Here is a 15082-nt window from a genome sequence, read left to right as displayed (position 1 = left end):
GATTTAGGGATTTAAAGGTTGTTATTTCTATGACGAAGCATTCCCAATAAAAATAAGTTGAAGCAAGCAAGTTGAAGCAAGTTGAAGCAAAAGAAACTATCAAAACGTGCAACATAGGTTTTGTTCTGACCTTTTTCACTATCATATGCATAATTACTGCAGAATAGTCGAGAATAATTTTAGACACAATATAATCCGTTTGAAGGGTAGTGCCAGTGCGCATGATACCCAGTCTAGGAGTAGAAGATGGCCACATTTCATTTAATCAGCAACTCTCAGTTTTAGTTTTGAATCTAGTAACCTTCCCCTCCCAGTTATCCGGCTGTAAAACGTTCGAGTTACACTACTATATCATGTTAGCATAACCACACTGACCTACTATTGGTAATCGCGCAATCTGATTGGCTACACAGGTGCCTACTATCGATCCGTAGAAGGCTCTCGGAGCGCGCGCTTAGTCTTCGCTGAATTTTATCAGTCAAAACCTTCAATAAATCAATTCTAGCGATATTCTGAGTTTAATAGATCGGTCAGTGGGTTATGCCAACACAATTATACGGCTCGCTCTAGGTTTCTACCGGCATTTGATAATTGACTCGGGGCTTCGCCCCTCGCCAGCTATCAGCCGGTAGAAACCTCGAGCTCGCCGTCTAATTGTTAATTATTTTGTTGTTAAAACAACTGAAGAAGAAGTCATTCAGACCCACACGTTAAGTTTATTGAAACATTCAAAAACAAAACTCCAATTTTAAGTTTTCTTCTGGTCTTTTCTGCGACGTCAACCTGCATACAAACAAAAGAATCGTTCAGTAAGTAGTCCATGAGCTCACTCTACAGGGCTGTACTAGCAAGAAGCAAGACGAGGCACTTGCCTCGTCTAAATTTGAACCCAAAATTAAAAACAAAACATGTTGTGTTGGGAAAATAATCGCAATGTGAACAAGATTGATTTTTTCTTAAAAAAAATACCTTATGAAAAATGTCAAAAAAGTGCCACAGTTTCTAGTTTTCAAAGTTTTCTGGGGGGGGGGGAGGTGTCCCTAGAGCCCACTATCAAGATCTTGCCTCGTCTATGGCAAAGTTCTAGTTAAGACCCTACTCTAAAAAATTCTGAATGACTTTACTGCCTCCGATTGATTGGTACTCCTATATTCTATATAAACAATATAGTCTCCATAGAAACAAGTTAATGTGATCAAAATATTCTTACATTAATTATAATAATATTAATACCATTATTAGCCATACAATAATAATCTGCTGCAGGAATTACAGATTTGAAGTGATCTTGCTGGATAAAAATTACTATAAAAGTTTTAGTATTAAAAGTATAATCTGCTCAGAGAAGCGACAGTTTTCCGAGAGCGAATCTACATGATATTTCCTAGTTTTGGCTGCATCACGTGAGACGTTTAGACCAATCAGACGCGGGAATAATGAACAAATCGACCACATTTTTTCATGGTCTACACTGTTATAGACCATAGAAATGACGCCAGAAAATGTTCAAAACTTAAGTGGAACCACGAGGCGTTAGCCGAGTGGTTTCACTGCAAAGTTTTGGACATTTTATGGCGTCATTTCTATGGTCTATAAGAGTGTAGACCATGGAAAAATGTGGTCGATTTGTTTTATACCATAACAAACTCGAACAAGTAGTTATCAAAAGCGATGCCTGAGTGAGCGTAAAGAAACTTTGCCGGTGGGACGTAAAGATTCCGGTCCGACACGTAAAAACGACAATGATACAAAAGAAGATGAACAAGAATTCAAAGAATAACAATTTTAATTACCTTCGTTGAGTGTGTGCCTATCGCTTGAAGCAAGCGAGATTATTTTTCTTTCTGAAGATCTTGTTAGCGCTCGTTCACTGAACATCGACAGTCTCCTGCCGGTTCGCTAGCACCGTTCTTCTTAGTTAGACCAAGAATTCAAATGCCTGGTCAATTTTCTTTCGATAGATCACCTAAGTAGAAGTCCAATCCTGAATTCCGAAATCAAATACCCTTATACGCACTTGATTCAAACAAAACATGATGAAATTCGCTTTCAATCATGGAGACCAAACTTACACATCTTTTAGCCCGCGCGTGTGCGTGGCGTGATCTGACGCCACTTTCATGGTCTATATACTCTCATCGACCATAACTTTGGACCAATCAGCGCGCGAGAATTCTTTCGGTTATGGTATAATATTTTATGGATTATTAAGGAAATTATATTTATTTAAAATTAACATACGCCACGTCTAAACTTGTTTTATGAGCCTGTCACAGAGGACTACCTAGTGACGGAGAGGAACATTGTTACAGTATTATATTTTGAGATGGACTTTGATGACAAATTCAAAAAGGAAATCACTTACTGGAATATCCTAAGGCACAATTATCTTCAGTCACGGTAAGTGGCATGGAAGAAAATCGGCATTTATCTTATCATAAATAACGATTTGAAATGGAACATATAATTGTATAGTAAGGTTCACTTTCTTCTCTGTAAGGGCCTGGAAAGGATTCGTCGCTGAATCTTCTTTCACAGAAATCGAAATTTTTGCAACGGTGTGGAAAAAGGGACGATGTGTTTCCAAGATTTCCCACCACTATTCATAAACCTATTTCACATCACTCTTAATCTAATTTTAAGGGAGCTATGTCACGGTATTTTAAGTCATTTTTTCTGATTAGCTTCAAATTAAAGGAAACCTCAAAATAAAAGAGCAAAAACACCAACTGAGTTATAAAACCCCGAAAACAAACAAGGATGGTTTCGACGGACAAAGAGACAAACTTGAAAACAATTGCCAATTTTTTTTATCAGTTGAGTTGGGGACTAGATCCTTTAAGCTGTAATATAATAAGATATAATCATATACCTATTACTCCTGGAGAGACTGAAAAGTTATCCTTTGTGCATTTTGGATTAGTTAAGCAAAAAGGTGGAGGAACAAAGGGTTGCGTCAACAACATGTGGAACTGGTTCTTAAGAGTATCTTGAACGTCGGGACGATGTGCATCACCATTATAGTAATACCAATGAAAGCCATACATTTTCATCCAAGAGGGATTGGCACTGCCTGCAGTAAAAATAAAAAATAAAAATAAAATAAAAAACTTAGTATCCCAACGCCATTCCCAGGGCTTTTCCTTTGGTCATTTGTTTTTGTTGTGTCGTTTTTGTTGCTGATGCTGATGTTGTTGTTGTTGTCGTTCTTCTTCTTCTTCTTCTTCTTCTTCTTCTTCTTCTTCTTCTTCTTCTTCTTCAATTGTTCTTCGTCGATTCTTCTCTTCTTCTTCTTCTTCTTGTCTGTTTTTGTTCTGCCGTTAGCATTCGGATAATGTGATAATGATCCTGACAAGGGATCCGGCAATTCTCATACTGTATCACTTTTATTCGAAGTATTTAATGCCACGCATTCAGCATTATACATCGCTTATTGAGTGGGTATTGAGGAACCTCCAATTCCGAAGGCTGCTTGAAAGGCCCATGAAAAGTTTATGACAGCATTTCGGACAAATATCAATTCCTTAAAATTTCTACGACACTCTGATATATTCAAATGTTATATTTATTAGGTAGTTTTCAAACTCATCATTAACAGTTCATCAAATTACAACAAAGAAAACCATAATCATGAAGGAGGGTGGGTACCCGGTATTAATAAGCATATTTTTTTACGATTTTATTTCTCAGTTTACTCCGCAGTTTTTGTTTCGATTAAGAAGATATATTAAACACTCGAGGCAGTGTTTCATCGGCTATCCAAACACCTCGAATTTCATCAAAAATACTCTGCTGCGCGACGTATTTTCAACTCGGTTGTCGGTGTTTGTATATCCCGGTAAAACATTTGTATCTCGTGTTTGATATTGGCCGCAGCTAAAGAAAATGGCCTGCACAACTTTATTATTTTTGGCATATTCTATTTAGAAGAGTACATTTGATCAGCTATTTTTCTCTTACCTGAACAGTTAGGCCAGGGGGGTCTGCTCGCGCCTTGGGGACCGAATGAGTAAGAGTTCCATTTTCCAGCCGAACAGTAGAACAACATCGGTGGATTGAATTCAAAGTCGGTTCCACTATTACAAAAACCTGCACACATAGGATTTGCATCTGTGGTGCAGACAAGAGCTCCGTTCCGGGGAGGCGATAATCTTGGGCAGGATTTGACTGTTAAATAAAATTATGAAAACAAATTGATGTTTCGATTATAATTAATATGTCTTAACCCTGGTTCTCATATAATCACCTCGATCGTGTATTTTTGCGATCTGGGCGATTATATGAGAACATTACACAGACGATCGCTAACGTGTGCGGCGATTGGGGCGATCACGATCGTTTGGATCGCCCGTGTTCTGTCCTCCTAACTTCCATTTTCCTTCTTTGCCGTAAAACTGCAATAACTGAGAAGATAGGTGGCCACGAGTTTTGCTCTTTCATTGACGGCTGCATTGTGTTGGATCCTTGGCTAAAATGATTGCTTTTTTGTAGGTATTCACTTATACCAAGCGATCGGGACGATCATATGAGAACCGCCAATTACTTCCAATCGCTTCGATCGTCTCAGTATTTGTTAACGATCGATGCGATAGAAACATCATCGGGGCGATCACATGAGAACCAGGCTTTAGAAGAGGCTCGGCGGGCTGGATTTAGGCGGATCGAACGGTCCAGGATAAGGTTATGGCTGGGGTTACTGTGTTGGGCTCTTGGGAAAGGCACTTTACTCTCCCAGACCTCTCTCTGGCGAATGAAGTGTTGAGTGTAACCCCGTGATGAATCTGAGTGTCCTATCCAGGATGGCGGAGAATTTTCTTTCCCGCTTTATATTACAGAAACCGGAATTAAACGCTGGCTTTATAAGCTACTCGGCTCGACTTTACACTAGTGCATGTCTCGTAAAAAGCTTAGTTCTATTAGTTGTATTCAATCGATGACGAACCATCTCAATCTTCCCCGGTCATTTTTTTTTTCATGCGGGCCCTCTATCCAGTTTGAATTAGAACGCGGGAATGTAACTGTTGGGACTTTTTTATATCCTGCTATGGAAGCATTTATAGTATCCAAGTCCAGGAAAGTACTCAGTCTGGTTTCATCAGTCTGCAGAAACCGGAGAGCTAAGTGCTCTAAATTTTGAGCCATGTACTAAAGACTATCAGTGGTATCCTACGTGTCAGGCATGAAAAGGGAAGGTTTGAGAAAAGTAAAACAGACTCCCTATTTCACCTACATCTACATCTAAATCTTTAGCTTTCCCTTTCTCTTTCTCTTTTCCTCCCTTCTTCTCCCCTATCGACGCCTGCCACGCATGCGGTTTTATTGATTTTTTTCAAACAGAAAGTAATTGTAAAATTAATATAATATATACATCTTACCTTTCAAATGTATGTTAAATGAGCAGTTTCGGTTTACGTTGCCGGCACCATCTTCAACTGTATACTCCACTGTGTATACACCCGGAACTTTAAACGTCTGGCCGTTACGTCTGCTGGGGATAACGAAAGGGGGGACACCCGAGTTGTCGGAACAATTTGGCGCTTTCCAAACCACTCTCTCTTCTATAGTTGTTACTTCCTTAACTATATCCGCTGGACAGAAGCTGCATGATGGCGGCTCAGTATCTGAAGGTGAAAACATTAATTTTGGTAAAATAATACTGTGCAGTCCTTCTCGCTGCAAAAGCCTTCTTTTTTTGCAGATACTGTTTTTGTTTTCTATATTGTTTCAGGGATGTTGTTCTCTTTTTTTTTTTTTTTACCTATTAACCTAGTGAGTTTCCTAGTAAGTTCTGTAGTAGTGAGTGACTTATTGAGTTCCCTTATCATTACCCTTTTGGGTGCCTTATTAATTTCCCTAGTGAGTTTTATTTTGGAGTTCCTTAGGGAGTTCCATATCGAGTACCCTAGTGAGTTCCCTTTTCAGTTCCCTTCTGAGTTCGCTAGAGAGTTCCTTAGTGAGTCTTTTGTACCGTTAATGAAGGATTTGATTCAAAAATAATAACATTCCAGTGGTCATTTGAAGTGTGTTTTGACAAATGACGAGCAACAGACTGCAATCTTACGTTTTATAACCTATATGACAAGTTCATGATGTCCACTTTATCGAGAGTCTAAACAATCAAAACTGTTGTGTTGGTACCACGAAAGTGTCCGTAATAGGGGAAAGTTCCTTATAGTGCGCGTCATTTTCAGTCAAACCTCTTTTGCTTTTGCCGCGGATCTGGATTTTTCTCGCAATAGCGGGTGTTCGTAATAGCGGGGTGTCCGCAAGGCGAGAGTTGACTGTAGCCGGTGAACAATGGCAAAGTCAATGAAAGTAGTTTCTGTTATTTTTTTTTTAAAAATAGAATTCAGCATAAACATAAATAAATGGGAACTTGCGGCTGCAAGTGGCACTTCCACAGATTGGATCTTCGTCTACTTTCTTCGATCGAATTGGAATTAAGCAGTGTTGGTTTTTGTGGTGGAATGAGACTCATAGGACCCGAAGAAAAACCCTCGGAGCATGGACGAGAACCAACAACAAACTCAACCCACATATCATGCCGGGTTCTAGTCTGACTCTCACCACTGCGCCATCCCTGCATTTAGTGTAGTTTGAGCTTAACGCTTACCTCTGACTTCAACACCAAAGGAGCAAGTGGCCGCGTTTCCCGTTTGATCAGTTGCAGTGATTTTAATTTCAGTATAACCAATAGGTAGTTCTTGTCCGGACTCGTGATTTGATCGAACATTTATTACTGCATTTGGATCCGCGTCAACTGAATTGTCAGTCACTCGAATGCTCCATAGAACTCTTGCTGTTGCTTTTCCTTTTGAAGTGCTTGTTTCTAGTCTGTACGGGCACTTCAAGAAACTCGGAGGTTCGATATCTACAGGTTGATTTGTAAAGAGAATGTAACAAATTAAAGTTAGTGATGTGCATACCATACAAACCTATTCACGGTGGGCACCTTCATTCATCTTTTTCGTTTTTGATACTGGCTACCGGAAATTTTGCATAAATATAGAACTCGTCATTCTGAAAAATCGTATGTTTTTTGTTTTTCGAATTTCGAATTTTTTGGCGGGAAAATGACGTCACAAAGTTGACGCCAAAATGTTTTGAAATTAATGTGGAACATTTTATGACAGTTTCTGAAATACGTCAATCCAAACCAAAGTTATGGTGCCTTGAAGTTTGAGTTTTCCGCCATTTTGAGCTATTTTTAGTAGCAAAATGGCGGGAAATTCAAACTTCAATTAGCGATAACTTTTGATTAGATTGACATATCTCAGATTTTTTTTTCAGTTTCAAGATCTTTGCGACAAGCTCTTTCAGAAACTGTCAAAAAATGTTCCATACTAATTTAAAAAAAATTGGCGCCAACTTTGTGACGTCATTTTCCCGCCAAAAACTTCGAAATTCGAAAAACAAAAAACATACGATTTTTCAGAATGACGAGTTTTATATTTATGCAAAATTTCAGGTAACCAGTATCAAAAACGAAAAAGATGAATGAAGGTGAGCGTTTTTGGGTCACTTTGTGCCCACCGTGATTAACTTGTTGACAGACGGTTTTCACTTGCCTCGAAAGTAATTTGCTTTTACTTTGGTTTTGCATTACTAGGCTCATTGATTGGCTCAAAAATATCGCGCCACTTTCTCAGCCAATGAGAAGTGAAACAAAAAAACAATTGTGAGTTTACTCGTGCACGTTTTTGCGTGCTTAGTGACGCGACTACATGTAATTACTTCGAGTTTTGATTGGTTTACTGAATTGTAAGTGTCACTTGTGATTGGTCATATTATTTCGGTTTTGGTTTTACAACCCCAAGCTGAAAGCTGGTCACTTCTGTCCTTTCCATGAAAGGACCACTCTGACAAACAGGAGCAAATTGGAGCTGGATCTTGGTGCAAGTCAGGATCAGCAGTAGAATAAATAAACAAACTTTAAAAAAGTTTTAAAAACAAACAAACAAGCAAACTTTAAATGTGGGGCTGATCAAACAGCTAGGGACTGATGTTACAAATTTATTTTGGCCCAAAATTTCAGTTGAACAAAGCCAACCTTCATTAGGGGCATACGATACTAGCACCTCGTGTTGATATTTAAACATAAGTAGAAGGCTGACAGAAACCGAAAACAAATTAAAATCTTTCAAAATAGCTGTTTTGAGATCTCTCGAACTTTCAGAAGTTGTGTTAATATTTTAATAAATCAAACACAACTTGCCTTCGTCTACTTACCTACTAGAAAATGGTTCTCCATGTTCTATAAGAAAATAATGTACGCTCTAGGTCTAGAAAAGCTGCTACTGGATGCCCGAGCCGTTAGGCGAGGATATTCAGCCGCTTCTCTAATCCTCAAAAGTGAATTATTTTCTGATAGGACATTGGAAAACAACCTTCTAGTGGGTTTATAATAAAGCATAAAAATGAGCACAGAACTTCTCGCGCACATTTATCTCTCATAAAATGAAATATTAAAAGAAACCTACCGCGACATGCAGGAAAGCTGGGAATGCTTTGGCTCCATCTTCCGTCAACCTGGCATATTAAAGTAAGTTGAGTCTCTAAGCGATTGCTGCTTAAAGCAAATCCGGTGGGACACCTCAACATACAATATGAATGAAACCTCATTGGTCCAGTAGCGCATTCTGGCGGATAAAGTGATGCCACTCTTCCGACTGGCGGTAGTTTGGGACACTTTATTTCTGAAAACATACAGTAAACATATATAGTTGTTATTAAGCAACTGTTAATAATGTCCAGATATGTGTCTTCAAGGGTGATGGCCGTACTAGAAGAAAATCGACCTTGGGTCTTGGCATTAAGGATCGAGCGTTGCGAAGTCCGTACAGAAAAGACAAAGCTGGGGACGACTTTTTTCCAGTACACTTCCGAGCCAGTTTGGTAATAACAGATTTATTATACGACTTTATAACAACAACAACAAAACAGCTGTAGAAACTTCTTGGTCAAATACTGAGAAAATGTTGCACTGGCAATACAGCATATGATTGGTCAATTTTGATAATTATCCTCTTAATTTATTCTAAGTTGCGTAATAAAAATAAATACTATCCGAGAAGTTTTACACCTTCAGCACAAGAGCATTTGCAGACAACACGGAATCACGTCGAAATACCACGTTTCTTAATTTGCAAGATGTAAATACAGTGGAACCTCGATTTAACGAAGTGCCAAGGGACTGGGGAAATTTGTTCGTTATATCGAGGGTTCGTTATATCGAAAACCTCGATAAAACGAATTCGCGGAAAAACAACCAAAATGTTCGTCATATCGAGGTATAGTTAATCAATTTTTAACAAGTTTACGCTGCACTACGAACCCCGCATTTCCGGATATTGATGATTTCTGAAAATAACATTTATAATGTCTAATATATGCACATAGTAAGAGCATATGTACTTGAACTTGTTCTCTTGTTACAGGATTAAAGGACTTTCATCTTTGTTGGTCTGTTCCGCATTCATCTTTTGTCGCGTGTTGACATTTTTTCGTTATTACGAGGTACATTTTACGTTTGGGTCTCTGGATTGTGTTCGTTATAACGAGGATTTCGTTATATCGAGGTTCGTTATATCGAGGTCCTGTTCCATACATTTTACTGTAACTTTGGACGGGCTGAAGAAAATTGTTCGTTAAACCGAGGACTTCGTTATATCGAGGTTCGTTAAATCGAGGTTCCACTGTACAATCCAAACGCTTTACTGTAAGTCTTCACATAATTTTCATATATTAAGCCATGTCGAGATCTTTAGAAGGTCTGATTTATTTTTTTCAACATATCATGACTTGTTTTTAAGCAATGCAAGCTGTGTATAATCAACAAAAGCTTCAGAACAACTCATAACCAATTTTATAATTCTGATTAACAATAATAATAAAAAATGGTGTGCGCTCTCACAAATGTTTGACTTACATGTGATGGATACAATATGAGTGGCCTATCTGCATGGGTATTTACAGGTGGGACGAAAATAATGTATCAGCAGTTGTAGGTTTTAAGCTTCAAGACAGTATATTGATGGGATCAATCAGTCCCACTCTGTATCGCAATAACGAAATTCCTTCTCTGTTTAAAAATTCAGAATGCCTATTCTGTATTAACAGCACATTCAAGTGACCTGTGAATAGTGCCTTTTCGCTGGATCCATTCCTTTTGCAGTTTATTAATTAATGAACTTTACAAATGAATGTAACATAACAAAACTACCATAACAGCTTACATGAAAGCGGACCGTGATAAGTAATTGTTGCAGAGCGGTATATTTACATACCTTCACAGCTTGTAGGAGTTCCAGACCAGGATTTATCAAGCTGACAAACACGCTCCTTGGAACCCTTCAAAAGGTATCCAGTCAAGCATGTGAAAATACAACGACTTTTGTACTCGAGAGACGCTGAGTTGCAATTTCCTGAAGGAGGATCTGCATATGGTACTTGAAGAGGAGGACATCTTATAACTAGGAATTGAAATGAAAAGACGGCCGACATGTTATCGCATCTGTTTTTAAAAGTTTGAGCTCAGACTTCACTAGCCAACATCAATGGACAATGAGTCCAACTTGGCTACTAATAATTGAGCACCTTAAGGCTCCATTTAATCATGATTCTTTTTGTGTAGAATTTGTTTATATATTGGGTACATAAAAGAGACCTTGTGGTTGTTATATCTAGTTTTGAAGCTGTGCTCCGTCATGCCAATATAGACCTTCGATTCGCCGGATGTGGTGGTGACAGTTGCTTTGTAGATGAAGTTGTTGACAAGGCATGCACCGTCAAGATTGGGTACATTATTTTTTTGGAAGGGGGGGGGGGGGGGCATGTTATCTCGAGATGAGTGGAAGGTGGGATCACTCAGTTAAACCAACACTTGACTAAGACTGAAAGAGGGCGTTTCAAATTCGAAGCCATTTATTTCATCTAGTACAGTGATAATAAATTTCATGCCGTAGATTGATGCCGACACTGTCTTTGATGCTTGAAATGCGTAATCAGGGTAAATGGAAAAATTAATAATGGGCAGCCCACAGTGTTTTGCGAGACAAAGGGTGGGGGTAGGGGGTGTTCATGGAATCATGAAAACTTGGAAGCTACTTGAAGGGGGATCAGATAATATGGGCTGTTTCATATCCTTCAACCCACCCTAGACAATAAATTATGACATGTCCCTAAGTGATGTAGCCACAAACATAAGGCGAAGGAGTGACTGTGAGTTGCCTCGTTTTAAGAACCTTCAAGTAGTCTTTGCTTCTACAAATAAGAGGAGCAATTAGTTGCTTGTCAAAAAAAGCCTGGCTAAACTGGAAAACATTGTTTCTGAGGCAATTGTTTGCCAGTATAGCCTCGCGGGAAGCACTTTTAACTAGTTTCCAGTGCTGCTCATTGAAACATGTTTCCTAGTGAGAGCACGCTGGTAGTGCGCCAAATGGCTGACCGCGAAATCGAAGTAGAAGTGTCAGGTTAGAGGAAAGGGAAAGGAAAAAAGGAAGGGAGTTGGAATCACCAGCCAATCTATATCTGGGCCTTTCTAATTCATTCATTCGCCACTTTTTTCTGCCTTTTTGCCGCCGAAGCCATTTTTAAGCACTGTGTATATCTCTGGGGTAGGGAATGTGCCAAATTCTACCCATACTTCCTCCGTGGTTATTTTTTAATTATGCTCGTACTCGGCACTTAGTTCCATTTGTTGCCGCAAAAAGTTTTCTTAATTAGCCGCCAGGACAGCAAAACGTTTCCCTTGCTTGAGTGACTTAATAAGCATGATAAGTAACGATGTTTCTGCAAGAACTTTTCCTATTTTAACCAGGCCTTAAATAAGCTACGGTTGATAATTCCATGGAACGTCTACTAAATGTTCACTAACCTTCACAATACATCGGCGTCCCTGTCCATATTGCATGATTAGCAGGACTAATAATACATTTCCGTTCCACACTACCGACAGGTGCAAACCCTTCATTGCATTCCATGCGGCACTCCGATAAATATTCCGTATTGCACACACCTACAAAGGCACCATTGGGAGGAGTAGCCAGACGGGCACAGTGCCGTTCTAAGAAGATAAAGTGTAAGTACAGAATCAGATTACCGTATTGATTCGATTTAGCGTCCAACCTCGAATAAGCGCCCACCTCAAATAAGCGCCCACCCAGTAGGTAAGAAAAGTTAATAAGCGCCCAGCATCGAATAAGCGCCCCCCCAGCCCCCTAAAAAGAGGGTACAAGAGGGGTATTGACTATTATTGAAATTGAGATTGAAATTGACTTAGTACTACTAAGCGACTACCCAGAAGATCGAGTTTTCTTAGCATTTTTACAGAAACTTTCAATGAACAGTTAAAATTCAGCTTTGGTACATCTTCACGTTTTGTTATTATACCGTAAAATTCCGGTTATAAGCCCCTCCGCTTATAAGCCCCCCCGGTTATAGGCCCATCTACTTGGAAACAAAAAAATACATCCGATTATAAGCCCTCCCGGATATAAGCCCCCCTCTGCCGGTTGACAGTACTGAACAGGACTAAATGTTGCTTTATTATGCGTTTTTAACTTTAAAACGTATTTCGATCAACACTCCCGTAGCTCGTTCCCAAACGTTTTTTCTATTCCGCGTATAAGCCCTCCCGAATATAAGCCCCTCCGCTTATAAGCCCTGTCAAAACCCCTTGCGAAGTTGTATAAGCCCAGGGCTTATAACCGGAATTTTACGGTATATTGTTTTTCTTGCAAAATAAAAGTGCTTCTTGCTAAAAATGGTGAAAATTTAATGAGCGCCCAGCCTCGAATAAGCGCCCACCTCGAATAAGCACTCACTCTCAAGGTCCAAATATTTAATAAGCGCCCTAGGCGCTTAATCGAATAAACACGGTAAGTAAAGCCTACTTTGCACCTGGCTTAATTAGTTTTTTTTTTTCGCGTAGAAGGAGGGATTTGGAAAAAGATTCTATCAAAAGGTTAAACGCTAATAGGTTATTAAACTAATTTTTAAAATCTCTAAAAAAAGAAGACGACGTTTCGGCGCTACTCTACGCCATTAGCAAGTCAAAGAGATAAAAGTTAAAACAAGAATATTTAAAACGTAAAACAATAAAAATATAAAACAAAAATAAATAGTAAAACAATCGAAAAATTAAAAAAATAAAAATAAATAAAGACATTTTGGCGCGAATCGAGTCCAAAAAATTATATTTTTATTCTAAAAACATACATATAATTCTTTACAAATAAAGTCAGAAATTTTAAACAAGTTTTATCTGCAAATTTTGTTGCGTTTTATTCGCGAGGCTTACGATAACCATTTCTTTTCGTATTTTTTTAGTAATTCACATGAAAGACAAAATGTATGAATCCATAAAGTGCCAAGAACTTGGTAGATTATTGAATGGCATCAAATATAGTGATATTTAATAGTGACTATTATTTCCGATACTTGTTGGGTGGTCTTGAAGGAGATTGGAGTACGAATCCCATTTCCCAGCCCAAATTTTGCCCAATCGTATTTCCCAGCCTATTTTTTGCCCAAATCCCGGTCCCATTTCCAATGTTTTGTTTGTGATCCTCAATTCCAAATCTATTTTTTTTTCGTTGAAAAGTTGGTAAATACCAGTTCAATTTTTACTCCTTCGGGCCTTTTTATTGTTGTTCCAGATGAAAACGCGCAATATGATTTGTTGCCTGAGCGGTCCTAATTTTGCAATGCGGACTGCTCAGATGGATCGCTCGAGACGTTGTACAAATAAGAACAGTCTAGTGGAATAATCCCTATTTCTCGATCCCCCAAGGAAAACGAACATTTTCGCAGATATCTTGTCTAAACTGTTCTGAAATCAGTGGTAGGCAATTTAAACCGTGATCTTTGACCTTATTTGCGGATATCAATTAATCTACGGCTATAAATATCGTACAATAACCTTCTCCTTTCTGTACACTATTTTCCAATCGTTTACAATGTAAAAGCCTTGAAAATATGTCATCTGCAATATTTCAAGCTCGTTATTGCTTTCAGAAAAGTGTTTTGAAAGTGGTTGTACTACAGCTTAATAATCTCTAGAGATATCGAAAATCGTGTTAATTTTTATTATATTTCTATACTGTGAAAGTGATTACTGACGTCTAATAGATACCTCCAGTGTACAAACGAAAGCCTAAATAACTGGTTATGACCAAATACGTTTTAGCATTGGAGGTACTTACGTGTGCATGGTGAACCGTAATACCCTTTAGGACAGCTGCAAGAGACTGAAATAAAAACTGAGAAAAGAATAGTATATGCTGTAAACGCTGCAACGCTAAACGCCATTGCTTGACTTTCAACTTCAAAATGTGTGATTGATATGCCTCCCGATTACTTTGCGATGTAACACGATCGCTCGATAAAGCTGAGAAAATATGATATTTCTCAATCGTTGCAAGTTCTGTTAGTTTTCGTTTAGCGAAAAATGCAATTATCGATAACTACAGGTGTGAAAACAAATTTCCTAGGCGGCAGACTAAAGCAGCTGGCTGATCAAATACATACATCCAAGTTTGTCAAATGTTTGCTCCTTTGCGCTTATCAAAAAATATTGCTATGCCTAAACCAGCTTTACAAAATTAAATTTTTTTTACTGTCGTTACCGAAAAAAGCAAGAACTTTATCCTTGAAAATATTGGTCATGGTTAAAAAGCAACAAAACGCATAAGAAAGTCCCCAATTTTGATATTTCCTATATACATGTGATATTTCTATGTTAATAATGCACGCGCCAAGGCTTTGAGAGATTCATTATTAAAACAATTTACTGACTTATGAGCAAACATTATTAGATTATTAGGCACATTAAAACTCATCTAAAATAAAGAAATACAATATTCTGGACTTTTCCTGAACATATTATATACTTTATCTGTCTGTCGAATACCCATTTCCTTCATTTTATCTTTGAAGTGCACGTGGTTCGAGTCAGGAACAAATTTTGTATTTGCGGGATTTGAAATTGACTTGCTATGCATCTCGTTGTTGTATCGTGTTAATAATAAAAGTCAATACTTGTATGCAATAGATTTTTCGGCAAATGTAATTGCCTCGTACA

General features: G+C 38.3%; 1 protein-coding gene across 1 annotated transcript; it reads right to left on the bottom strand.

Annotated features, from left to right (window-relative positions):
* Window positions 1-696: 696 nt before the first annotated feature.
* LOC144653450 (sushi, von Willebrand factor type A, EGF and pentraxin domain-containing protein 1-like) lies at window positions 697-14391 on the bottom strand. The gene is made up of 9 exons (XM_078513444.1): window positions 14205-14391; window positions 11876-12064; window positions 10287-10472; window positions 8481-8696; window positions 6614-6871; window positions 5376-5621; window positions 3961-4167; window positions 2873-3073; window positions 697-783 (listed from the first exon to the last, which is right to left on the bottom strand). Exons 1-9 carry the CDS (start codon window positions 14308-14310, stop codon window positions 779-781), a joined length of 1614 nt encoding a protein of 537 aa, XP_078369570.1. The 5' UTR covers window positions 14311-14391; the 3' UTR covers window positions 697-778.
* Between the last annotated feature and the right edge of the window lie 691 nt (window positions 14392-15082).

This window comes from Oculina patagonica, chromosome 5, assembly GCF_052425735.1.
Source record: "Oculina patagonica isolate OP01 chromosome 5, crgOcupat, whole genome shotgun sequence".
Classification (NCBI taxonomy): Eukaryota; Metazoa; Cnidaria; class Anthozoa; order Scleractinia; family Oculinidae; genus Oculina; species Oculina patagonica.
Note: the sequence above shows the minus strand (reverse complement) of the source record. Positions and strands in the feature narration are given on the sequence as shown.

What these genes read in the sequence shown, in the direction of transcription:
- LOC144653450 (XM_078513444.1), bottom strand. Translation starts at nt 14,310, where the DNA reads ATGGCGTTTAGCGTTGCAGCGTTTACAGCATATACTATTCTTTTCTCA. An exon ending in TTACGGTTCACCATGCACAC is followed by an intron (nt 12,065 to 14,204) that starts GTAAGTACCTCC and finishes TTATCTTCTTAG; the next exon opens with AACGGCACTGTGCCCGTCTG. An exon ending in CAGCTTTCCTGCATGTCGCG is followed by an intron (nt 6,872 to 8,480) that starts GTAGGTTTCTTT and finishes ATCAACCTGTAG; the next exon opens with ATATCGAACCTCCGAGTTTC.